This window comes from Melospiza melodia, chromosome 2, assembly GCF_035770615.1.
Source record: "Melospiza melodia melodia isolate bMelMel2 chromosome 2, bMelMel2.pri, whole genome shotgun sequence".
Lineage (NCBI taxonomy): Eukaryota > Metazoa > Chordata > Aves > Passeriformes > Passerellidae > Melospiza > Melospiza melodia.
The window spans coordinates 25,109,572-25,137,120 of NC_086195.1; the positions used below are offsets into that span (position 1 = coordinate 25,109,572).

General features: G+C 36.9%; 1 protein-coding gene across 37 annotated transcripts in view; it reads right to left on the bottom strand.

Annotated features, from left to right (window-relative positions):
* Window positions 1-27,549, bottom strand: part of ABI3BP (ABI family member 3 binding protein) — a 137,513-nt gene that overhangs the window by 99,892 nt on the left and 10,072 nt on the right. For all 37 annotated transcript variants that reach the window (XM_063148142.1, XM_063148141.1, XM_063148143.1 and 34 more), the window contains exons 2-4: window positions 17,025-17,204; window positions 8,052-8,120; window positions 5,885-6,017 (exon numbers count right to left, since the gene is read on the bottom strand). In XM_063148142.1, the coding sequence (XP_063004212.1) occupies window positions 5,885-6,017; window positions 8,052-8,120; window positions 17,025-17,204 (382 nt within the window). The remainder of the gene's footprint in view (window positions 1-5,884; window positions 6,018-8,051; window positions 8,121-17,024; window positions 17,205-27,549) is intronic.

Below are 27,549 nucleotides of genomic sequence, written 5' to 3' on the forward strand. Positions count from 1 at the left end.
ATAAAATATTTCCCATTATCTCTGTGAAGCAAGAAAAGGAAAAACTGATTGCTCACCACGGGGTCCTAACAGGTAATACACTGTGGAATGCTCCTAGGAATGCTATTCCCACCTGTGAGTACTGGTTTGATGTTTCAGCAAGGAGATGGCACACCCAGCTATGCTTGGTGATAAATTATTTCAATCTAGACTCCCAGCAGCCATAAAGACCTAACAATATTTAACTTAACAATTCATTTCGATTAATTGATTTGTTATGTGCTTTGGTGGGGGACATTTTACCAGAAAAATGTTTATTGAATACTCTTGTATTTATATTTACAACAAATATTAATCAAATGATTGCAGGGGTTACTCTGTTTCTTTGCCAGCTAGCACTCTATAAAACATTAGAGCTCTTTTGTCAAACTTCATAAAAGTTAGTGCCTCCCTCTCTCCACTAACAGGCAATGCTTCACTCATTTGAAGATACCACCAACGAGGCCACCCTAGGAACTGTAGAAAAATTTCACCTCCTTCCTTTTTACTGGACAGCTAAAACTCCAATAATTTAAAACAAAAGGTGGCATGAGCAGGTGAGAGGTTTTGTTGCTCTCAGAAATAATCTCTGTAATAATGAGGGGAAAAAAAGGCATAATTTGCCACAGCAGAGGAATAAAGAGCCTCCATTCATCAAGAGAGCCTCTCTCCATAAACATTTGTGCAAAATAATGGAATCCTTAGTGTCTACATTCCTGAAACTATGTATCTTTGATGATATTTTTACTTTGCTTCCCTCCACATAAGACCTACACAAAGTGTGATGGCAGAAATTAAATAAGTGAGGCCAAGTTCATAATTCAAAGGAAGCCACAAGAGCACAAGACTACTCACAGGCCAACCACTGTAGTGATTCCTGTGGCTGCAGAGTCAATGTAAAAGACTGTCAGCCTGACACAAAAGGCTGTTTCTCTTCTATGTTCAGCTCACAAAGTTTGTTTTTTAAAGCTCTACAATGCAAGGCAGTGCTCAGTTTAGAGACAGCCTTTTCATTGCACTAGAAACCAAAATAAAATGAGAATTTTAAGAAAAGAGCACAGAGAGTTTTTTCTTTTGAGATGAAGCAAATCTTATTCATTGTTAAAAGAAGTAGAATCCTAGGATGGATAGGCAAGACATTAAGTTTTCATCTATCAGTGTGAATGATACTGTTTTGCCAAGAATTCCAGTGCCATTTTTCCATTTTTAAACCAAATCTCATTTCAGCCAGGTTCCCAGAACATGCTTCCACAGTCAAATATTCAGACACAAACAATTAGATACTGGAAATCTTATAAGGTAGATGGTTTTGTGAGATTTCAAGACTAGGTCAGTTTGTATAAATACCATGGATTTATTTGGAACCAGGTCCCAACCAAAACTCCAAACAACTTAATCATGACTATTTTAGTCCCACATAACACTAAACAAACAATTAAGCCTTGGAGATGTAAGAACATTCCAGTTCTGTGCTTTTGTGTTGCCAGAGACAATAGATTAGAAAGCTCATTTCTTTTTTGCTCACAGAAATGTAATTAGAATTTTTTAAAAGAGACTATCAGCATAACAGGTATTCATTTATTTACAGTTAGACTTCATTAGAAGTGCAGCATCCATTTAATGCTAGAAAGCAATAAAAGAAATGGTTTGAACTATGATTTTTCATACACTGAGTGTTGCACAAATTGACCCATGAAGTTGATTATATTGTTTCCTTTTTTACCACTAAGTTTACTTTAAAGTAACAGACACTGACATATATAAAAAATTGAAATAATTACACCAGTGATGGTTACCAGTTAGGTTTGCAAAGCACTTTCTAATTTAGTTTTGACTCTTACATGATCACTAAAATTCACTTCTTCCACTTAAAACTTTCAGTAGAATGACTGTAATGAAGAGTGAGCGTCTGAAAAAGGAGAGACTGAACAAATCATTCCAATTTAAACAAGCTTTTAGCATGTACTCCCATAGCAGCAACTCAAAAGCATCTGAAATCCAAGGAGTGTATTTGCTGCTGTATGTTTTCCTTTAAGAAAGTCTGCTATGTTTCAAATACATTTTGTATGATACTTGCAAGACAAAGTATGACTTAGCTGGCAGCTGCATAATGATGGAAGTTTGTAAATAAGCACAGGAGAAGATAGGTACATTTGTTTCTGAATTTCAGATTTTAAAAATCCTACTTCTATGTACTATGCAACAAAAAGACTAAGCATGGACTCTTCCCTGGTTTTCCCTTACTGTTTTTCTTACATTTTCTTTTTAAAGCATCAGATAAAAACAAAATAAACCACAAAATTTCTGCTACTTGCAAGTACGACATTAGGACATTTAAATTACAGGTAAAGAAATTAAAACAATGCCAATGTGAAAATGCCACAGCATTTAACTTAAAATAGACATATCTTCATGTTTTAAATTCCTATTTTTGCATGTATCTATAGTGTGTTTGCTTTTCTACACAATCCACTCAATGGAATATTATATTTTTATATTATCCATAAACGCTGCTTTAATCTAACACAGAAAATAATGGGTTTTGTTCTAGCCCCTGACTTCTCTTCCTAAAGAAATGAAAGTTGAAGTCCACCTTTTTTGATCCCCAGCTACAGAGGTGTTCTAATCAAAGCAAATACAAAGAAAGAAAATTCTACAGAGTATTCTCTCTTTTTCAGACCTGGATGGAGAGTAAATGAAGCCCCAGTACTTTTATTTTGACAGATCTGTCCACTAATATTTGTTTGAACACAGCTAGGCAGAGAGGGAAAAAACCTCTTACTGTCTTGGAGATAATAAAAAGAGGAACTGAACATGGCAGTGCAGCAGGATATTGTGATTTTGCCATATTCCCTCATCAACCGTCTTCCACTGGTGTCAGAAAGCAGAGCATGCTGAGAAAGGTTCCACAAACTGTACTTGAGTTTTTTGATTTAGATATTTTTGGTTTATTTTAAATTCCAGTACTAAGGGTCTGATGAGAGATAACAGTCACTTCAAGAATGCTTCAAAATTTCACCTTCCATTTCTGGTCCACAAAAATGGCAGTGAATACTTTTGTTTCAACAGGGGATTAGCATTTGGGGTTATCTTGAGGGAAATATGTAGCACTCTATTGGCTTATGCTCTTAATCTCTGGGGAGTTAAGCCAAAAGAATGGTTTGTTGAAAAATGTCACAGTAAATTTTTTTCATCGGAGTTTCTTAAAAATCTCATAGATACAGAAGACCACTATGTTCCCTGAAGAAGGAAACAGTAATGTCACTGAAGCAGTAAAAGATATCAAGGCTGTTAGAGAATATGGAACCTCTTACTCCAAGCTCATTTGCTCACAAAACCAGATCTTCCAAGGAATATCCCACTGAGGTCAAACTTGCACTGGAGAAAACCTTGGCCAGAAGAACTGTACTAATTCCATGTGGTTTCTATCTTCTGACTCAGTAACACATTGAAATAACTTTTATTATGCAACACTTGTACAAAAGCCTAACATCCACATGGAGATAGTAAAATCTGAGGCTAAGAACAGTGACTCCATTTCAGGTCACAGGGAGTTACAAATTTAAACCTTGGTGGGACATTGACTGACGGAACTGAGTTAAGAGGTCCTGAGGACTGCTATGTACTGCCAATGCCAAAGGTTAGAGGTTACCCACTAACAGCAATCTTGGGGATGATTAACAGTCACAGTAAGGAGAATATGCCAGATGAAAAAACATCAAGCCAGGTAGATTGCCCCTAAAATAGACTGAAATTTCGGTGAATCTGTTACTGGCTTTTTAAGACTTGTACTTTTATCACAAAACTAACTTGCTAAGAATGGGCTGCTTCCTATTTTTTTCTTATTGTACATTATCAACTGTCATTCAAATCAATATAATAAATTAATAGTTTTTCTTCTACACACTGACTAGAAATATATGTGGATCTAATCTTTCTTAGAATTCTAGATATACACACCATGGTCACTTGGACAACTATTCTCATAATTTATACAAATCACAAGCACTTTGGTCCAGTAAGGGTAAAATTAATAAGAGCACCACTTAAGTGACTTTTCTTTTCTTCATTAACTTTCTTGTTATGCTTGATTGCAAAACAGAAATCTGGTTATAGGTATATACCTATCTTTGATAAGATCATTTGTAACTGATATAAATGTTTTTAAACTAGCTATTCCTGACAATATTTCAATAAAATGTGCACTTTAATTCCTGAGAGGAGGAATTCCTCAGAATATATTCTAAACACAGCAAGACACTAGTAGCACACTGCCCTGACTGAAAAACTTTGTTAAAAACTTTGTTCCCACTTTGAGTCAATGAATGCCCAAAAAGAAAATTCAGCTACTGAGGAGAAAACACAGAATTGATGAAGGCGTGGTGGTGGATACCATTTGCCTTGGATTTCCAGGGGGATTAAGACAGGATATAGGCTTCTCCTGATGTGTTCTTCATTCCCACTGCACAATAGCTGCTGCAACATTGGTGCTGACACATCACATAAAGATTAATTCCTTGCTGACACATCACAAAGATAAAACCACTACATTCGAACACTTTACAGGCTCATCCAAGATCAGCTCATTTCTTCAGTTTCACACAGTAGGAAAATATTTGCTTCTTCCTTTACGGAAAGAGCAAAATCTGAGCCTTAACCAACTTTTATTTCTATTGAAGAAAAATCTGATCAGATTTGATTCGTGGACATTTACTAACATTCCATAACTGTTTCCTAACAAACGTTAACATTTTTTTCAATAGTGTTTGAAATTCTGATTGGTGATGAAGATCCAAAATTTTTTCATGAGACGTTTCTGATGCTTGAAAAGGATCAGTCCTGTTGTGAGGTATGAAACTTTTGTAAAGGTATGAAAAAAATAATCCTGGCTAAATGGGATGTCTTTTTTAACACAGCCTATGTTTGACATCCAGTTTAATCATGCCAGCTAGAGTTTTCTTATGAACACCCGAGTAAGAAAAGTCAAGTCTAAATTAGACAGCCACAAATTTGACAAATATTAAACAGGTAAAAGAAATGTTCTGAATCATAAAAAAAAAGAGAATATTTAAACCCAAAAGATAACAGTTGCAAAATAGATGTAGATGCATCCCATGGAGTAGAAAAGAGCTTCACACAATATAAATGAAAGTAAAAATATTCAAGGAAGAATATAAGGAGAAACACAAGTAGGGAAAACATCTGCATTAGCAATTTAAATAATTTTATTCATCTACAGAGGGCTGACTAAACCATAATAGTGCACTTAATTGAGAAGTTCTTCTGCACTATGACTTGTCTTGAAACTGCTACTTGGCAAGACCTCCTGAGTTTCCCACCTACTGTGCCATCCAGTACATGCCAAAAATATTAAGATAGAAGAGATCCTTTTTTACTTGCAACAGAAAATTAATGAAAGCTGTTCTGCATCAGTTTTAGTGATAAGATAAAATTAAAAAAAAAAAAATCAAACAGTGTTAAGGCATCATTCCCCCAGATCAGCACAACAAAAGGCTTCTTTTACACTTTTTCAGTCAACTCTAAAGTAAAATATTTCCTGTAATTTAACAAAGTTTCAATTGGTTGAGATACAAATGAAGGTAGATCCAAGGCCATTAATTTTAGAACAAAGGATCCAGTGTGAAATAGCAAGATTTGTAATTCAGCATGTAGATGTCTCACTAAAGTTGCTGTCAAGTAAAGATTTGCAAAGCACTAGCGTGAGCAAATGAAAAAACTGACTTCACATTCGGAACTATTGTTTACAACATTTAAATTTTTACTGTAAAAATTATATTAATCACAGCAGGGAGCTGTCCTGAGTGAACTCATGGTAGCAATAAAGCCCATCCATTTCTGTTGTTACCTGTCACTAGCACAGTTACTTGTTGCTGTCCAGTCATGTTGAGGGTTGACCAGGATGCCCCAGGAGAGGAACACAGAGGTTGGGGTGAGAGTGCCAACCACCAGCTGCAGGGGCTTCTGTGTCTTGTTCCGACCTACACAAGGAACATATAAAGTTAACTTCTCTCTCCTGCATTATGGAAAGTTTTTGCAGATGGATAATTAAGTAAATTAAGATCTCTTCTAAGCTTGAAGGGAAAGGTACAGCAGTTCCCTAATTTTCATGGTCACTGTTTCTAACATATGATTTACAAAAGTGGCAGTGTCCATGGTCACTTTTTCAACCTAACATTCCAGTTAAAACTAGTTTTTGAAAATGGTCATTTAGTGGTTTAAGTACACTTAGTATAAGAATAAGCTACAGGTAGATTAAATTAAAAACTCTGGCTATTGGACTATATCAAGACATGACAGAGTCCAGGACATTAGAAAGTCTCCATGGATGTGATAAAAATAGTAACTTCTTGGCAGGTTTCTCAGTAACACTGCAAATGTATCTACACATAATAAATATTTTCTAGGGCATTCTTAGGAGCAAAATAAAACCTACAAAAGTTCTTTTGCTTTTAACTGCAGGCGGATCTGAATCAGTGTCTTTATCTGCAGGAATTTTCTCCTTTAATTACCGACTATATTGAAATCAGGTTTTGCATGATACTGAACTTCTGCTTTGCTCTGTATAAAGGAGTACAGTTCTTGTGGGAAGAAATAACTTATTTTAAAGAAAGTTTAAAAGCTAACAGATGGAAATGAACAAATTATGTAGAGACTCTATTTTGAATCTGTAGTTTATGGACTAATACCGGCTCAAGCAGAATCTCTGGTGTTTGCAAGATGATTGACTATAGGAAATAAATATATTTACATCACATTACATACTTCAAAAATCTAAAGGATCTGTACCTCCTCAAAAAATACAGGTGACCAACATTTCCTGAAAATTTATAAGCCACTTATCTAAAGGGTTTTTTCTCACTGTTGTGAACCAGATTTGATTAACTTTCTACTGACACATTTTCAACCCTATTGCCTCTTCACTTAACCAGTCCCAGTTACAGCCTGTTTTGTATTTTCAATCAATACATGTGTGTACATTTAGAAACGTTAACCATGCTGGTTTTATCTTTATGTTGATTATTAATATGTTGCTACAAATCCTATGTTAAAAACAACATATATATATGCTGCATCTGAAGGGTAAATCACTTTCCAAAATCTTTCCAGACATTGTGTTATACCTGGCAAAGAACAAGAAAAATATTTATCCTGATCATTACCAGGAGTTAGGAGAAAAAAAATCATCCAAAGATCATAGAATAATTTGGGTTGTAAGGGACTTTTAAGGACCTTCTAGCCCAAGTCCCCTGCCGTGAGCAGGGACATCTTCAATTGGATCAGGTTTCTCAGATGTGATCTGTCCAACCTGACCTTGAGTGCTCCCATGGATAGGTCATGAGTTTATTTTTTGTAACAGTCCAGTTGCAAAAAATTTTGCCTGCAGGAAAATACTTCCTGCAAGAATTCTCCACATTAAAGCACAGAATTAAGTCTCCATATTAAAGTAAGGAATTCAGAACTGACAATATCAATGACATGATTAAGGTCATATAGAAAGTCTTTGAAAGATGAGAACAAAGTTCATCATCTTTGAACAATGAGAACAAAGTTCAGATTTTTTCTCTGTTGTGTATAGATTCAGCTGGAAACATCTCTTTCTGTGACTTCTTGCAATAGTAAACTTAGTAGTAGATTGATATAGAGACAGACACACACTACCATTATCCAATGAGAAACTAAGAAAACATTAACATGTCTATGGATGAAGGAATCTTTACTTGTAGTTTGGAAAGAATTATGTCTTTAAACTTCAGAAATTAGTATTCTAAATTTAAATTCTCATTTGTAAGAACTTTATGCAAAAAAATCTTTAGGTACATCTTCATGTTTTGAGCACCATGTGTGTGGCTGCTGACTAGGAAACACTGTCCTACATTTTACCTGTCCACGTATGGAATTTGTGCATCCCAGTGAGATGCCTACAGGTAGAAACATCTTTTCAGAGAAACCCAGCAGAAGGGCGTGTTTTCTTTCAAATATTTTCAGAAAGAGATGCAGCAATATTAAAATACCTGAACAAGATTTCTTGTTATTTGAAACACGTGCTGGTCTTACTGAAACCAAATACCGCGGCTCTGCATCTGCAAATGAAGGAAAAAGGAATTAGTACAGATGTGCTATTTATTTGAAAAAGAGATTAATCTGAAATTTTTAAGAAAAAGTCAAATAGTGAATTTTTGACACGTTGTCCAATCTTCATGATCATCAGGCTGTTTTCTTTAAAATTCATTGAGTCCAAAATTATAAATGATGCAATTAAAACAAGGTTGAGATATTTATTTTAGTTTGGGGAACTCCTCTTCAGATATAAGATTTTCCCTTACACTTAAAGCCAGATGTCAGAGATTTCTGGCTTTCTTAATTATTTAAAACCAAGCTCTACTCCCTCTTAACGCAACATGAGAGAAGTTGTCTTAGGAGACTCCAGCAAGATATCCACAAGCAGAATTTGTCTCACTCTCTGCTGACCAAAATTATTTTTACTATAGCTTTTAAAAAACAGGATTACTCTACACAGAATTCTTATTCTAGTTTAGATACATTTATCTAAATGTATGGTATAAATAAGAGACTAAATTTCCTGAGTATTTCAGTGTAAGAGGTCCCTTAAATTCTACCAGCTAAACAGAACTGCTAAGAAATCATTCATTTTTCTCTTACACTCTTTCTGTAAAGAGAGAGAAAGGAAAAGCAGTACCAGAAAACCCAAAAGCTTGCTGTACTACTGAAAAGGTTCTGTCAGTGTGGGGAAAACCACTCTAACTTAACTTCTCTGTTTCTGTGCACCTAAAGCACTGGAAACCCATACTGTGGATGTACCTTAATTGTTTAATTAGTCTTTTTAAATGTGTTTCATCTGCACCAAATACCCAAGATAAGCACTGAAAATAGCTGTTCAAAGCAGCGTGGAAAAAGAATTCATTAAAAAAAGGAACCCAAAAGTGCAAATACATCTTCACTTACAAAAAATGTTTTTTGTTATTGAGAGGGGTACACAAGCATGGGAGCTGTGTAACCACTTGGATATTTTTTTGTATTGAGACTGAAAAACAGAAATAAGCATCACTTTAAAATAATTTGGTTTCCCTGTATTATAAACCCAGTTTTCTGCTCTGCATTTATGCCCACTTGTGAGATGTTATAACTCTCATGAAGTATTCAACAGGATTATTTTAAAACATGACCTTGAAAGTTCAAGAATTACAAAGCCAGTCTTCAAAACTAAAAATGTATGGGTTTACCAGTAAAATGTCCAAGAATTTTGAAAGAAAATTATTTAAATACTTTGAAACAGTTTTTCCCTGCTCCATAAATGGAAAAATTAATTCTGGCTGAAATCTGAAATTACTTGTGTAGCAGTATAGAAAGAGATTAACTGCTATACAAAATATGGCAATACACAAAGACTGTTAATGCCTCACTGGACATCTCATCTACAAAACCTGGCAGTTTTCAGGATTCATTAGTTCTACCAGATGTTTTTGTTCTGTAACAAAGTGTTCTCTGTGGAAATATTTTGTGTTTTATGCTGTTCATTAAGCTTTATTTTGGTGAATTTAACAAATGTTGCCTTAATAAAGAATACAACATATTCCCATTTTCCAGAGAATTCATAGCTCTTCTGACTGTAATACAACCTACAAAAGGAAGCATTTAGGAAAACAGGCTGAGATTAGATGTTGACAGAGGGCTGTTAGAGAAGAGGCAGGCTTAAAAAGTACCACTTCTTTAGAACCACTGAACTTAGGACAATATTATGATTATTATAACTGAAATCAGAAAATGAATTTGTTAAACAAATCCACTCAATACATGGGATACAACTATAAGTTTCTGTACTGTGTTTAAGCTATATCTTTATTTAGAAATATGATTCCATGATTCCTGAGCACAACCACCCATGCTACTATATAGATGTTAAGATCAGAGCAACTGTAATTTAAGTTAAATTCATTGGTTTGATGCCCAGTACCAAAGCATTGTGCACAGACAGGAGGACACATGCATTGAAATGCTTTTATTTTGGGCAGATATACATTCTATATCCAAGACAAATGAAATTAAAAAACGCAGAGAGCTTTTTCAATATCGCATAATGAGCCCTGACTCATTAGAACTGGGAGTTTCTTCTTAGTCTTCCACTGCAAATCAACATTTCTTTCAGTAAGTTCAGAAGACTACTGAGTTTCTGCACTGATTCAGCCTTGCTGAGAAATATGACTATCAGTCATCATCACAATGCTGAAATCATCTGATGCCACTATGACTCAATTCATTTTCAGGGCGTTCAAACATGGCCTCACCCATGTATTAAATTCTGTCAAGTTACAGGAAATATTTCATGGTAATCTGTGCTATTTATGATGCCTATATAGTCATAATCCATTCCATGGATTCTTATAGACAGATCTGTCTCTATAAGAAGCAGGAATCTTGGGGAGAGGTAACACAGCAGAAGAAAATGAAAATTCTGCAGAATACCAGAACTCAAATAAAACCATAATTTGCACTAATTCATGTAATGCTTAAGAGATAAATTGCTGAAATAGGAGGTAGGTAGGAAAATGTGACAGTCAAAAAAATATGGATGTTTCACAGGATGTAATTATGATTCACAGAATAGAACAGCTATTTGCATGAAAATATATTCAAGAAGTGAAGCTTGTTTGAAAAATAAAATTATAGCCTCAAATAAAAGCAAACTACACCACAGAAAACAGACAATTCTGTTTGCAACTGAATATTTCTTATTTTTTCTGAATTGTATTTAGTAAGAAAAGGATAGTTATGTAATTAAGATCAATGTTGAAATGTCTGGACACAGATGCATGAATCCAGCATCTGCCTCCAAAATCATTTCACCATTAATCAGTATATAACAGAGACATATATGATAAAGATGCAAAACATAGATATGTCTGTCTCTCATCAGTGAGGATCCAAAATCTCATAAATGAAGGATCCCTAAAAAACAATGCAAGCTTTAACAAGTTAAGTTTGAAATAATTTGCTATGAAAATCTTTGCAGCTCCTTGATGCCTAACCTGTTCTTGGAGGGCTGCTACTCTATGACCACTTGCTGAATCCATTACTGTCTAACCCCCTTCATTAAGGCTAGAACAACAAATATCTTGGCTAAGAACTCCTTTCAGATCAGAAATAAAGTCCAAAGAGTGACCACCTTCAATCCTTTAACCACAAAATACTCTAGGAAAACACCCACGTGTACCAGAGAAGTGCTCCTCCATAAATCCATGCCTCATTATTAGTGGTGTAATCCCCCAAACATAGGCTATTATATCAATAAATTAAATTATTAAAAGAATAAAACTTCTATTACCCACCTTAACAGCTTATGAAGACAACCAGAATGTAACAAAAATACATGCCACTGACATATCAGATTAACAAAGGAGAGCATTTTCACATGCCTTGAGCTAGGCTATCAAATCAGTGGCAGCAGGCAACCAACAGGCACCACAAAATGCTAGGAAATTCTGCTTCTGTTCAAGCACACTATTCAGGGCCCAGCCAGTATGCACTTGCAAGTAAAACAATATAAGTATGAACTGACTGATGAACTTAGAATAAATCTTAAAATACAAGAATGATGTTACAAATGTTGAAGATGTTACAACTGCATCATTAGAATTCATGGACCATTGGATTCAGAAATCAAAACAAAGTCTTTTTTTGCTTCAGGCTGCAAGTCCTTAATCTGTATTTAGGGATTGCTAAAAATTTACCATTGTTCCAGATTGCCAGGCAAGGCATATTCTATTACCATCTGTATGGCAGTTGTCTTTTGTCAAGTGGGCAGTTTGCTCTTTCTCTCTCTTTGAGTGATTACAACCACTGCTCCCTCAGGAGGGGACATGACAGCCTGATAACAGGCTATTGAATGCCACTGCATGACTGATAAAAAATATAACATCCCATTGTGAGATGCTCCACCCAGAGGAAGGAGCCAAGCATTCCTACCCAGATATAATCTGGAGGTTTTTGAGACACCAGCGCAGCTTTCCCCACTGGATTCCCCAGAGGAACAGCAGCTGCCTCTTCTTCCACTGGATCTTCAGAAGAATACATCCTTCTCTACAGGACCCCCCCTCCCCCCCCGCTCCAACAGAATCACACCAGGAGCACTGCAGCCACAATTCCATTTGGACTGCTACCAACACCCTGACCCACAGGGTGTCAGGTTGGGTTCTGACTCTGTCAGTGTTGTTCTAGTGTACTGCATTGTTTATTTCATCCTTTTATTTTTCTTCCCTCTTAAAGAACGGTTATTTCCTGCTCCCATATTTTTTGCCTGAAAGCCCCTTAATTTAAAATTTACAGCAAATGAGAGGGGTGGGGAGAGTTTACATTCTCCATTTCAGGGGAGGCTCCTGCCTTCCTTAGCGGACTCCTTTCTTTGCAAACCAAGGCATCATGGGATGTTGTTAAGGGCAAAGTTGGAGGAAGGGTGGATGGAAAGTATTGTCGTGTAACAAGCATAGGAGAAGACAGAGAGATGCGACAAAGAGGGTGGTATGAATGAAACTGATGCTGATCAATGCACTAGAAGAAGGGGCATCTGCTGGACACCTCCAGCTTCTCCCTTCCACTAGGTTCTGCTAGCATTAGCAACGAGAACCTGCTTTCTGGTAAGTTACAGGAGGCAACATAATGCTGAATTAACATTCATGTTATTTGGCAGCTTGAAAAGCATGCAGCTAACACAACTGCCAGTTTCTGGTAACTGATAAGAAACTGCAGAGCAAGATCTTTTAGCTAAGCACTGCCCCAGCACAGATCCCTGAATTACACTTTCTAAAATGTGCTCAGGGTGGTACTAGAACCCTCTCATATGCATACATAAACACGAAATTCACACAACAATACTGGCACTGTTACCAATACATTCTCCTCTTACACTGTACAATCTTGGACAAGAAAAGGAAAAGTAAAAGCATTGCCCAACTTTGAGTTGGTTTTAGAAACTGAAAGGGAAAATAATTTTGCTCATTCTGTTAAATAATTGCTGTTCATTCCTGCAAAAATTTCCTGTCTCTACCCAACTTTTTGGGTTTCTCCAACAGTATCAACAATTTCTAGGAGGATGCCTTGCAATCTTCCCAGCCAAGTTAGAAAAGACTAACACAAATCTCTTAAGCAAGTACTTTCTTTACAAGTCTGGAAGACTGAGAAAATGAAGAGAAATTTTTAAGTCAAGCCCAGAGCTTTTGGATGGGTCCATTCACCTTTCTATTAGTCTAGCAGAACTAACATCTTGATATCTTTTGACACTGAATATCTTTCAGGACCAAAACCAATGTTGTTTACTGTCACGTGAGCACATAAAGTACACTCAGGATAAAACACATCTGCTGTCCGGAAACAGAGGCATTCTTGGGAACAAACTTTGCTGCTGCCTTGTCATTGTCATTTCAGTATATTCAGATGTATCTGCTAGAGCATGAAGCTGCTCAAGACTTTGCTGCCAGCAGCAACTCATTACAAGTTCAGGAAATCCAATAGGATCCTTTGCCCATGCCCTCTGCAGACAGATCCCAATTTATTGATAAGGTTACCCAATTACTGCCTCAGTTACTGTATAATTTGCATAACAAAGGGAAAACAGATATTTTAAGATAAGAATTACAATGAGGTGCTGAATATTTTGATGCATGAAATGCAGGTGAATGTCACATGTACAAAATTATATATCTTTTCTGAAAATCCTTGCTGACTTCATGCTTCCTGTTAACAGGATCATAAAAGGTGTGTGACCCAGCAGAAAAACTGACAATAAATTTCATGTTAATCTACAATGGGTGTGTTGGAAATAAGGAATTTGTGGGCCTTACAAATATATATTGTTGTGTATATTGTCATCTTCCATATTCCAGTTCCAACTGGGGACAATTATCCCACACAAAATACCGGTTATGCTGCTCCATTAACAAGACCAGGGATGCCGAACTAAATCAAAGAAATGTGGAAATGTCTGTAAGGCACTTCATTATACTTGTAGACCTATGCTCTTTGTTAGAAAGGAGAAATTATATTTTAAAGGGCTATCGCATTTTAAGAAGGCAATAATGACTTATATGTGAGGTCTGTGTGTTTTTTAACATTACCCTAACACTGCCTTTATCTTTTAGTAGTGTCTACAGCTGATTGCATATCTGTATGATTTTTCCTTTAAAATTTTCACAGAATAAACAATTTTAATATTACCAGCACAAGATCCACTTTCATGGATCTTCCATTTTCCTGGATGTAATCTCTCTCCCAGGGGATTATATTCCACAGCATTGCTCCTTAATGCATTAGAAAAATACACAAACCTTTCAGAGAGTAACAAATGCCCTTAAACGTCCATTTCTCATCTTTACCTTTCACTGATTTAAGGCTGTGATCCTTAAATCACAAGGAAGGAACCACTTCTTCCACAGTCTGCTCAATAAAAGCTACACCCATCACTGTTCAGGGAAGCCTATAAACTCACCTGCTTTCTGTAAAATTCGGATAGGTCAAAGCATGAGAGAACCAAAAAGGAGTTCTCAGGGCAAAAATTAATTTTTTTTGTCTAAACCTAGAAGTTTTGACTGTAGAAAAATGTGTGGAACACACTGAAGACTATTTTCAGAGTGTGCAGTGGCACTTGGATCACCGAATATCTAGAACATGGGATTGACAACCTTGCGTGTGAAATTTAAAAGTACATTGTTTTAATATGAAGACAACATACTAGGCCAACTTCATCACATTGTACTAGGAGTACAAAGATAATCTGAAATTTTTCAGCAATAGAGTCTAGAGGGTTTAAATCTTTGGCATATTCCTTGAGAGTATTTTTATTGTCCCTCTCCAACACCTTGCTTTTTCTAAAATCAATATAAAGTGTATGCTAGAGCTGAGGTCTCTGGCTGCCACAATAAAACTTACTCATTGTTCCTAGAATTGCAACCCATTCTGCAGTTCTTCCAGTTTCTGCCAGCAACTAATCCCTAAATATGATGGGGAGGAGGGAGTGTGCTAGCAATCATCTCTGTCTTCATTTCTGCCACACAAGTCACTCTAAAGTAGAGCCAAAGCACAACTGATGTTTATTGCTTTAGCTCGTGTTCCATACATATTTGGAAGGCGCAGTCAAAGATGAAGTTTAATGTTGTGTTTAATATTTGTGAAATGGAATGATTATGCACTCTCTGCTTCCAATCAACAAGTCCCCAAGGCATTCAATCAAACCCTAAATCTCTCAACTAAAAGCAACAGCTCCAATAAACATACAGGTAATTGCCTCAAATAAATGTTTGCCACCTGAAGTACATATTGCTGATAACTTCTTTTACTCCTGTCTTTTCAAAGGTGGCATTTTTCTGAAGGTTAGAAATGCTTGTCTTGCTATCTATATTATGTTGCATTTTGCATGTTTAGTTACTGGACATTCAGAAGTCACAAACATAGATTTATTGTCACAAGGAAACTAACAATTTCTATTAGCATGAGGGAGATAAAATTTTGGCATTATTCTCCTTTGAAATAACCATAAAGGAAGAGTATTCCTCAACATTTGTGCTTTTCCCTCTCCAGACACCCTACAGCAAATGGATATGCATATGGTCAGTGCTCTGATGTGCTGTGGAACTAAAGAAAGGCGCCTAGAGTCCAGCCATTAACTGTTAAGGTTAAAGCTACAAAATATCAATATACCTGAAATTCCAGGTGACCTTGAACTTTCAGTTTTGCAAAACATTAGATATAAAATTTTCTATTACATAGAGAGTTAAAATGATCTTACACAATATTACATTCAGTCCTTTTTTTGCTCTTCCTTAAGATCTCAGAGTACCCAAAAAATTAATCCTCAAAAATTAATCCTCACTACTCCTACAGCAGGCATTGTTACGCCTAATGCACAGTATACTACAGAAAATCCTCTACATCATTCTTAGTAAACTGATTCAGAAGTTACACATAGGATGAATCAGGTATGCCAGATAGGTGATAGAATTACAGAGAGATCCCAGGAGTACCAACTCACAAAAAGGAAAGTTAACTCTTGCCACAGTGATCCTATCAGTCTCCAATTTATTAATTATCCTGTGTCTAACATCTTATTTTTTTAGTTTTTATTCTGCAGGTTTCAGCCTGGAGCAGACACCCACAATGGCCTTAACTGAACACATCAAAAACATGGCAATTATTACTTCTCTGCTCATGCATCCTTTCCTCCAGCTTGCTTCACACCAAGATCACAAGCATTACAATGACGAGGATAAATTGATTCATTTCAGGCTAGAAAAACATAAAGAAATCAATAGGAAAATCCTTAGGGATTGTACAGATTTCTCAAAAGGTCAAATCCTGATAAATCAATGTTTAAATAATTCAGTCTTCCTTCTCTCTATTCCAGATAACAGGATATAGCATTCATGACATGGTTTAATCTCTTCCATAAAACAGCCCATGGAATTCCTTCGGTACCTTCTGACATGGAAGCTAGAGGTTAATCTATAACATGCAATCCTGGAGTAGATCCCTACAAGAAGAGGCATCACGTTGATATGAATGTTTCTGTCAAAAGCTATCAACCACACAATTCTCCAGACTCTTTCACTGCTTTTTCTATTGTTTGTTAAAAGCATGTACATTTTCCTTGTAGTCTCCTTTATATCTGCATTCTTGGGCAAACCATCCCATCTGACGTGTGATTTGTTCAAGTATAGTGCAGGCTCTCACTAAAGCAAAAATCCCCAAAACAAATACCAGTAAGCAAAATTTCCAGACAACAAGAACTAGTTGTTCTCCTTGAAGGATCTGCTAATTCCACTTTCCACTGAAATTCTTGACAGTAACCTTAAATAAAGACAAAGAAACCGTGAGCAACAACCCAATAAAACAAAAAATTAGGTGAACAAAAGATTCATATTCTCCTCAGTCTCTTCCCATAATTCATTACAACAACAGCATGCAAAGCAAATATGTCTTACCAAGCTCTGTTACATAGTTTTTTCCTTCTGAAGGCAAAGGGATGTACTGATTAGAAAAGAAGTTGCTTCCATAACCCAGGACAAAACCTTCTAGTTTGGTGCTTTGACTTGGTCGAAGATACCTCATGCAAACAGTGTCATCTGTGGCATTGATCTGAACCTTCAGGCTCTGCCTTTTCACTGGGGAAAGAGGGAAAAAGAGGAGATCAGAATGCATTGCCTTGCCATCATTCAGCAATGGAACATGACAATATAACAATTTAATTTGCTAATAGCATGCAACTGAAAAATTTCTTATAGGTGATGTCTCCTAGAAACACAATGTATTTATAAAGGTGAACTAACAGTCACCTTTAAGTGTGGTTGCCAACATGACTGTTTTTCCACTAGCTCAGCATTATCATTTGCTTTAACATCTACAATTGCAGTAGTAAAACCATGCATGAAGTAAGTGGAAAAAATGCAAGTATTTTTTCCTTTAAATGCAAGAGTTATAGCAGTATTAGCCATATGTAAGACCCACAGGAGTGAAATGTCCAAGTTTTTTGTTTGATTTTTTTTTTGCTTATTAGTAGAAAAGATGAAGTTTTAAAACTAAGTTAATCAGTTAATCACACTCAAAAATTATGTTAGAGGATAAACAGCAACTAGATCCAAATAAATCTTCTAAATTTTTCCTGCTATGTTGGGCTGGAAATGTAATTTTTTATTTGGAATTATACCAGGACACCTAACTAACATAAATACTTTACTCAAAACTACGAAGAAACTCTTTTTAAACATTCATTTTTATGCTTTCCAGGGGAACAGCACATGAAGTAAGAAACATCTTGTATATCCATCTGTAAAAATTTAACTTGTAGCAACAGAGAATGACTTCACAACAGAATAAGTAACTTTTTAGGCTACAAGTTGGTGTTTTGGCTTCCTCTTGCTGGGGTAAGGGAGGATTGGCTTTTCCCTTTTCCTTCCTTGGTATGTACAATTTTAGTACTCCCTTGTTACTGTTAGGCCTATCATATTTTCAGAACTGTTGAATTGCTGGCTTTCCCTCAAACTTACAACACCAGTACTGGGCTAGTACATTTTCTGTTGTTATTTCTCTTCTCATTCTCAAAATATAAATTTTTATCCCCAGTAGATTTTCAGGCATCTGTTCAAACATGAGGGTTGAAATGAACTTATCAGGAAAAAACAGAATTTCGTAGATAAACATTTTGCTTTGGGAACTAAATCCTGAAGAACACCTATAAGATAAATGTTAAATAATATATCATTGAATGACATATTCAGATAAATGATAAATCATATATCATTGAATAATAGGATAGAACGATACTAAACTTTTTCTTTCTTTCCCTTTCTCTCTCTTTCTCTTATTTCTCAATAATTGTAATTGCAGACTGATATTCAACTTACTCTAGACAAGCACATATTGATTCTCTGGTATCACCCCAACATACCCTGCTTTTTTTAGAGAAATTCTAATGACTAGAGTTGCCAAGAGACCAAAACCCTCACTTTGTTTTAGTAGATGATTTGAGCATCTGCAGTTGTCTGCACACAGAATGTAAAGCCAAAAGCCAACACTTTATGCCTCTTCCCTTTACAGAAAGAAGCGTACAAGTAAAATTGATGGAAAACATCTGCCTCCCTTCCTTTATCTAAAGACTGATCAAGAAAAATCATTCAGCCAGGAAACTGTCACAGTTTTCCAAAGGCAACTCTGCCAGGTTCCAAAAGACTGCAAGGCTTCTAGAAAATTCAGTTCTCTGGCATTTTCAGCAGAGCAATACCTTCACAGGGAAAAGGGTGGCAGTGGCTTCTAATCTCTGTGACATCCTAGCTCATTTATTTTCAGTACACAAGACTGCTGAGGATGGGCAACTCTGAATATTGACAGGGCTCCAGACAGCACAAACCAGGAAGAAAACACAACACACTTCAAGGACCCCAAACAGGCTTCATAAAGACACTTAGTAAAAACTGGTAACAAAGTTTAGGATTTTTATCTCTGACTGACAGTGAGTTACATCTGTTTAAATTATGGATTCTTCAAAACCCATTAAGCATCATTGAAATGATGGTCTCCTGGTCACTATTGAGTGTTCATGCCTAAGGATAAAAGAAGACTTACAGAATTTAATTCAAATATGGTAATTTGAGTTCCATAATAAATTTCTTAATCAGTCTTAGACCTGAATTTATTAAAAAAATTAGAGAACATCTATTTAATTTTAAATTTACAATAATTTAAACCATTTCTCCCCACAATTGTATCTATGTATCTCTGTTGTACTTTACATCAATTTGAAGACTTAATTCTGTATCAAGATTTTATTCAACTGGGTCTGACTTCAGATAGATGGATACCGTTGTTTATTCATAAGCAGTCAATTAGAGTGACAAAGAGTCTTGGTTTTGTTAAAGCCTTAAAACTCAGTGAGGTTTCTGCAATTAGAAAGTTCAAATGGGATCCTATAACAGTACTAGCTTTGAGATAATACCTTTTAGACCTCTTTTTTATAGCTAGCATATCAAAACCACCATGAGAGCTTTTAAAATCAAAGACAGTTCTAGAAGAAAATAAACAGGAATAATATATATATATATATTTTAAAAAAGGATAATAAGGCAGGAAAGAAGGAGATGCACTTGAAATTTAAAAAATAAATCCTTGTCCTCACCACCCTGTCTTGATAGGGTAGGTCATTTTCTGCTAATTTACTTTTAAGTACAGCGATGGCAAAAAGTATTGCAGACTTTAGAAAAAACAAAAAAAAAGACAAAATTATTTAGGTTGGAAAAGACCATCACGATCATCAAGTTCAACCATAAACCCAGCACTGTCAAGTCCACCACTAAACCATGTCCCCAAGCGCCACATCTACACAACCTTCAAATACCTCCCAGGATCGTGCCTCAAACATCATCAGTCTGTGCCAATGTTTCATGTTTTGGTGAAGATATTTTTCCTAGTACCCAACTTAAAGCTCCCCTGGCACAACTTGAGGCCGTTTGCCCTTGTCCTGTCACTTGTTACTTGGGAGAAGAGGCTGACTCCCACCTGGTCCCCACACCCTCCTTTCAGGGATTTGTAGAGAGAGATGAGTTCCCCCCAAACCTCCTTTTCTCCAGCTCCCTCAATGCCTCCTCATAAGACTTTTGCTCCAGTCCCTTCAGCAGCTTTGTGACCCTTCTGTGGACCTGCTTCAGCTCCTCAACAGCTTTCTTGTAGAGAGGGACTCTAAATTCAATATAGAATTTAGAGTGCAGCCCTACCAGTGCCAAGTGCAGGGGGTTACCACTTCCCTGGTTCTGCTTGGCAAACTGTTGCTGATAAATGGGCTTCCACTGGGCTCTTGGCCACCTGGGTACCCCCTGGCTCGTGCTCAGCTGCTGGTGACCAGCACACCCAAGTCCTTTCTGACCAGGCAGCTTTGGGTTGTCATGAGACAGGTGCAGCATTTGGCCTGGTGAAGGTATCCACAATATCCACAACCTTTTTCTCATCCGGTAAGTGTGTCATAAGAGGAGATCAGGTTAAGCAAGCAGGACCTGTCTCTCCTAAAACCGGACCCAAAGAGCAGTGAAGAGCAAGCAGACAAATCTCCTTCTTCACTTTAAGTTGGCCACATGTTTTTCAGGGAAAATAACTGCTAAAGCAACAACACAGATGCCACACTTCATATGACTAAACCACATTCCTATTCGTGGGCTGTGTGCATTCCAGAATAAGGGAGAGTGAGGGATGAATATTAACTGGTAAAACAATAAATGACAGTTTCTGGAAGTGTACAGAGTGGAGCAACCAAGGACAAAGAGAGCTCAATCCTACTTGCTGCACAGACACTGCCAGTCTAATCAAGAGAGGGCCAGCCTGGAACAAGGCAGATATAAATTATTTATAAATTATCTTGGTAAATGGGGACTGCCCCAGGCAGCGTATTAGCAATATAGATTTCACTTGTGCTGATCTCAGAGTGTTTTGAACAATTAACCAGGAAAGCATTCCCATTCTGAGTAATATGTCTCTTTTAATCATCACTCAGATAAAGATTCATTAAATATGATTGAATAGACAAGGGAAATCATGGGAACTTAATTCTTATGATACTATGATAAGAATCTATTTGATTTTGAGAATTTTTTTTTTGTCTTAGGAATCCAGGAGACCTTTTTTCCCTGCTAAAAGACTCAAATGATAAACTAGATGCCGTCTAATTTCATTAATTTGTGTCAGGTTTTGGCATTTATTAGTGAAATCCTGGTCTTAAGAATTTGCATTTGTAATGCAATTCTTTTACATTGAGCCCGTTTCCAAATGGAAGATTCTGAGATCTATGGCTGCCTCTGAAACACAATCTTTCCCCCCATGCTTGCCAACAGAAATTCCACACTGATCTGCAAGTATTCTCTTCAACAAAAGTCAGCTGATGGCCAAGATCAGCAGGAGAAACTGTGCAAAGCACATCTGAAGTAAAAGCACAACATTAAGTGCATCAGAGCACTTGGAGTGTTGGATTCACTCTGAGAAAAGGAGTCTGCCTGTACTAGGAAGGAATGTAAAACAGCTTAATAATGAATCAGCTGCATCATCAGAGGACCAGCCACCACCAGCTCTTCAGAAAGAAGAAAATAGCTACCAATGGCTCAAAGAATCCAGCTGGGAGCACCATAGTTTGGCTAGTTGGAATGCATAGGCAACAGGAAACAAAGGCAAGAATATATTGAAACTTTTAAAAGTTTAGATGTTCCTCTCACTCACATCAGGATTCTGCTGTGTGCTTTAGGTGTGCATGGTCTCTTGTGACCAAATACAGTCCTATTTTTTGTTTTTCTCCATAGAGTGAGGATCCTTGAACTCTGCCCTACAGAACTAGAGGGTGAATACAGCTGTAGTGTATTACACCAAATTTGGCTTTGTTGCCAGAATTCCTTTTGCCTTACATTGGAAGTGTTTATTTTCCACTATTTCAAAGATTTTAAGGGGCATGAAGGCAAGACCCAGCACTGCCTCCCAGAGTGCTAGACAAATGAAGTGTGCCTTATGAAAATATATTAGCACCATCTATTTGCGAGCACTACCTCATTTATCCAAATCATTCACAGCAGTGCTTTGATTTTTCCAAATCTGGTGTCATAGTACCACCAGGCAAGTTTTCAATGATAATCTAAAACTATGAAACTTTTCTTTTCTGCTCTTTTATATTTTTGTATTTATTTTGGCTGCCAAACATGGAGAAATATCGGTTGTTTGGCTGCAACCCAAATATATCTTAAAATGGGAAACATTTAAAAATAGTTCTGTTTCTATGTACTACAATAAACAAGACACACTTCTAAAGCAGCCACAAGCACAGAATAATGGAATAACTTTGGGTGGAAGGAACTTCTCTAAGTCATCTAGTTCAACTCCCTGCTCAAAGCCTCAAGCTGCTCAGGGCCACATCCAGCTGAGTCTTGAACACCTCTGAGGACACAGATTCCTTAACATCTCTGGGGTAACCTGTTTCAGCGCTTAGCATACTTCTGTTTAAAAGAAAAGTCCTAATATCTAACTGGAATTTCCCGTATTCCAGTTTGTGCCCAGCGCCTCTTGCCAAATTACCCTGCACTTCTGCAGAAAATCTTTGTACTCTCCAATAAGATAGCTGAGGATCCTTTCTCATAAGAGATTACATCAAACACTAAGGTTCCTAGCATGAAATTCACATTCACAAATACTCTGAATGATTAAAGTAGGTACCATATGAAGAGGGCAACCAAGAATACCTTTTTAGGGGAGGGTGAGCTAACAGCCTTGCATGTAGTTTTGTCATTTGCAAATGAAGTTCCCCATTTTTTTCAAAGTATTATTATGCCTACACAAGTCTAACATTGCTTCAGAAGAATCAGCTGTCAACATGCAGCAGTATAAAACAAAAACAAACATGTCTATCTACAAAAACCTAACCCTTGAGCTCTCAACTTCCACCTGAAGTGAACTACTTTCATTTCAAAGAGGGCAACTTTTCTTAGATGTATCAACATTCTTAACAGAATGCACACGGTAAATAAAATAGCATAAACTGTAATTCCTTCCATATTTCTTTCATATCTGGGGGCATTTTAGTAATTTAAATTATGGAGAAATTCACTACTAAACAAATTTCATTTGTTTAGTAGTGAAAGAAATTCACTAATAAATGAATAGGAATTTCAGGAGTAGCTGAAATATGCAGTAGGGAAACTCCTCAATATTGGTGTTCAGCTGAAGGTAGTGACCCAAAAGGAAGAGATGCCCTGTGAGGGCCCACGGTCCTCATAGCCCCATTCCTTCCTGCATCCTTTCTCACAGCTCTATTTCAAGGTTACTCACCTTTCCCCCCAGTTGCTATGCATATTTAGATTTATTAATGCTAATCAAAAATATGCTGCTCTTTAATGTTATAAACTAAACATACACTTCTGAAGGAGAATTGTTAGAGCATTTATATTACAAAATTACAAGGTTTTAAAACTTATTTTGCCACTCCCTCTCCAGTGGTTATTACAGTTCAGAACTGTGTGAATAAGCTGTATTCATTAGTATTTTAGGACAAGTTAGGTCAATGCAGAGGTAAAGATGTATTAGCAATTCCAGCTTCTATTCCAGGTACAGAAACAATTGTACATAGGAAATTCGTTGCTCAAATGTTGCCATCTGTTTCACCAGTTTTCAGGTCATTCAAGAACTTCACTGAAGTTCCACTTCCACCTTTATCTCCTTCACAAGGCTCCTTAAACATGCTGGTTTAAAATTACTTCTTAGTTGACTTAGTAAAGTAATTGTCCCTATTTTCAGGATGAAAAGCTGAAAACAGTCTGGATTTAACCTTGGGATCCCATTTCAGTGGTCCAACCCCCAATTCCACCTTCCATTCTGCAGGTGGAATCACTTAATAAGTGATTTTCCATCACTTATTAAAATACAAAACAAAACTGAGAACAAGGAAGAAAACTGTTGTTTGAAAATAACCAAGCCTGCAGCTCTAGAAAAGGGAAGAGGAGTTAGACCTCTGAAAGCTTCTTTGGTATGATTTAAAAGAACCTGGCTCCTCTTGTGGGATTCCGTTTCATTTTTATTTTGAACCTCAGAAAATTCAGCTCCTTTATGTGTCCAGTTAGTAAACTTAGTTTGGTGTTTGATGGTAAAAATTTATAAAATTCAACATTGAACATTTCAACATTTTGAAAGATAGGGACAAAATCAAGCCTATTCATTATTTTCAATGCATAATGCCCTTTGAAACTCCTTCAAGCTGAATAATTTTTGATAGATAACTTCTAAAAAAAAAACAGTGCACAAATTTAAAAGGACAAGACAAAAACTACTTGTTAATAAAGAAACTTGAAATTCTTATTTCAATTTAGATTATGGATCACTTATTTGTATTAGGATAAATCTTAATTTTGATCTGATGTCTTTAGGTTATCCAGGGCCTTGTTCCCCTGGCTTTTCTCTCAAAGCTCATTATTTGTTGTTGCTTTTTCCAGACTGGCCTGGTATGTATTTTTCAGGATGTAATTTCACCTGGACAGAGCTGATGAGACAGTGACTGCATCTTGCCCAGAAGAGCTGTCTTTCCAATCCTGGCTCCTTCTCCTGTCCAAGGAAACAAGTCCAAGGCAACTCCACCCAGGCTGGGCTATGGAGAAAACTGTGTCCTGGCCAAAGAACCTGACAGATTCTGCTGAAATATATTCAGTAAAGGCAAGCAGAAGACTGTGCAGAGCATGGAGAGTCTCACAAATTTTCTAGGTCTAAATCCCTTTTTTAAGCCTTTAAAAAGCCGATGGAAACACCAAAAGAGAAATGTGGTCTTTGGACCTGGCCTCATAGCAGGCGGTCATACTTTAGAGTTGATCAGTTGAATAAAATCAGGGACTTTCTTTAACAGCCTCTCCTCAATACAAAAAGTTCAACAAAATACTAAGAACTTGAGCAGGTGAAGAATTCTGATGCTGTTGGACTGGCTCTGGCCATAAACTTCAAATGTATTGAACCAATTGGTATTAAAGACCACAGACCTGAATGCAGGAATTCTCCCATGACTGTGCTCATGGGCAGGCAGTGCATTATCACTGTCATTACCTGCTCAATGCCAGGCACTGTTTGGCACCTCCACTTCCTTCAGCACCTCCAATTTACAAAGATTTGTAAAGAGTCGAAAATTGAAGGCATAATAAAAACAGTCTGGAACTGCAGCCATCTTTGGTTCTGTGAGAAGGGTGAGGACACTACACCTGACAATCCAGGATGTAGTGTTTATCACTGAGTGCACAGATAATCTACTTTATGAGTTACTGTGTACCCAGGTTGTAGTGAGGGACTCATTTCCAACAGCCAATTTGGAGTCTATTCCTTACATGTCATCACCATTTATTACATCATAATACTTAATTTTTTTTCCACTCTGTGACTATTCATCTGGGGATCTTTTGAAACACTTTGGGAGGAATCATTCAAAAGAAGACTATCAAAATAACCAACAGCAAGAAAGTATAAATTCTACTGTGTTACAATAAGGCAGCTCCAAATCAACAGTTAAAAAACTTCAAGCAGTAATAAATTGAAATGTGTAGGTTTATCTGCATTAATAGAACAAGTTAGGTAGTCGTACACGGAAATCCTCTTCTGTGATAAGTATTACCTTATTTGCCAGAATCCAAGCAAATGAAGGAGCAAGTCTTTAGCTGAGTATTCGGTAACATTGGGTTAGATGATTTTAAAGCTAACTTTGTTTTACCTCCTTCTCTGATTAAGCACATGGTTATTTTTTAGGGACAAACCTGCTTAAAGATAGTAGTATTTAGACAACTAGGAGAATTTACAAGCTGTAGCGACAGAATAAATTTGAAACCAAGACGTACTTCCAACCCTTCAGTTGTAAATTAATCCATGAGTCTCAGAATCCCCAACATGTCTAGGTATGTTTCAAAATTGTTGCCTTCTCTATTTTAAATCTGAAGAAATGGATCCCAGTCCTTTTATGTTAGTTCTTACTTCTAAAAAGGTCTCATCACTCATGGATAAATACATAGTTTGTCATCCACTAGATAAGCAATGCAAAACAGATCATCTTGATAAATTCAGGAAAAAAATCAAATTCAATGACTAGATGTACAGAGTATATTACCCAGGAAAGAAGCCTGAGAAAATAGAAGTCATTGAGCTTGGAGGAAAAGTACATAGACAGATATGAAAACAGTATCCAAATATACACGGCAAACAAAGCCCTGAGGAAAAGCAGCATAAATTACTTCTGCTCCATATTGGTGAAGAGAAGAGACAAACTGCAGCAAGGAATATACCTGGAAAACTGATACAGGGAGATACACTCTGGAACAAATGGTCTTGAGAATAAGAACGAAGTGGTCAAAATAAGTTCAGGAAGTCCATTTCAGCCCTAAGTTTCCTTGCAAAAAATGCTATTTTTCCAATAGTTACTGCTTTTGTTCTGCACATCTAAGTATATACCATAAAGCTTCAAGGAGGGCTGCCCTCCTCAGTGCCCTGCACGAATCCCAGTATCCTACTTCCTGTCTCTAAGACATAGAAAATGAAAATCCAATAAGGCATGGTCTCTTCATTAGATAGATAGGCATAAGAGAATTGCCAGGGAGAAGTAAGATTTATTTATCATGGAGAAGAAAAGAATATCTCTGTGCAATCGATTGAGTAAAGGCAAGAAAGAGCATCCAGGAAACTGCAAGCTGTTGTCCCTAGGCTCAGTCACCAGGAACAGTCCCACCTATGCACATGATAAACAAGAAGGTGATTTGGAACAGCCAGAGCAAATTTACCAAGGCCAGGCTGTCTGGCAGAGCTTGCTGCCTTCTGTAATGTTATTCCTGGCTTTGCATACAATGGGAAAGGGGTGAACATCATTTACTTCAACTTTGGCACAATTTCCACAGGTATCCTTCCTGTCAGACTGGACAAATGCAGACTGGATGCCTACATTACAGGGGAGATGGAAAACTGGGCTCAAAGAATTGCAGTCAGTGCTTAAAAGTCCAAAGTCCCTTTTGATACCTCTTTGATATTGCTTAAGAAGCTCTTTCTGGTTCTTGAGAAACATCCAGTGTAATTCCTATTCTCACTTCAGTGAGGGAGAATGTTTTGTGCTTTGTGTACACAGGGGAAAGAACTTGGGTTGTGGAAAAGAATAGAAGCAGATGAGTTGTCCATAATGACCTGCTTAGGAATTGAGGGAAAATTAGATGCTGACGCCCATTCAGAAATAGGTGATATTCTGTTTATAAGTCCCCCCACTATGCTGGGTATAACTGAAGAAAAAATCTTTAAAATAATATGCAAAAATGGGATTATCCTTTTTCTGAAGTCACAATTGTTTTCCACTTCCAGCATTGCAACCCACACATGATCACCCAAAATACCTGTGTTCTCTGCTCCAAATAACACCCAACACCCAGGACTTCAAATAGAGCGAGGATTAACAGCTCCGAATGGCACTTGGCAAAGGTGTTTGCAATACTC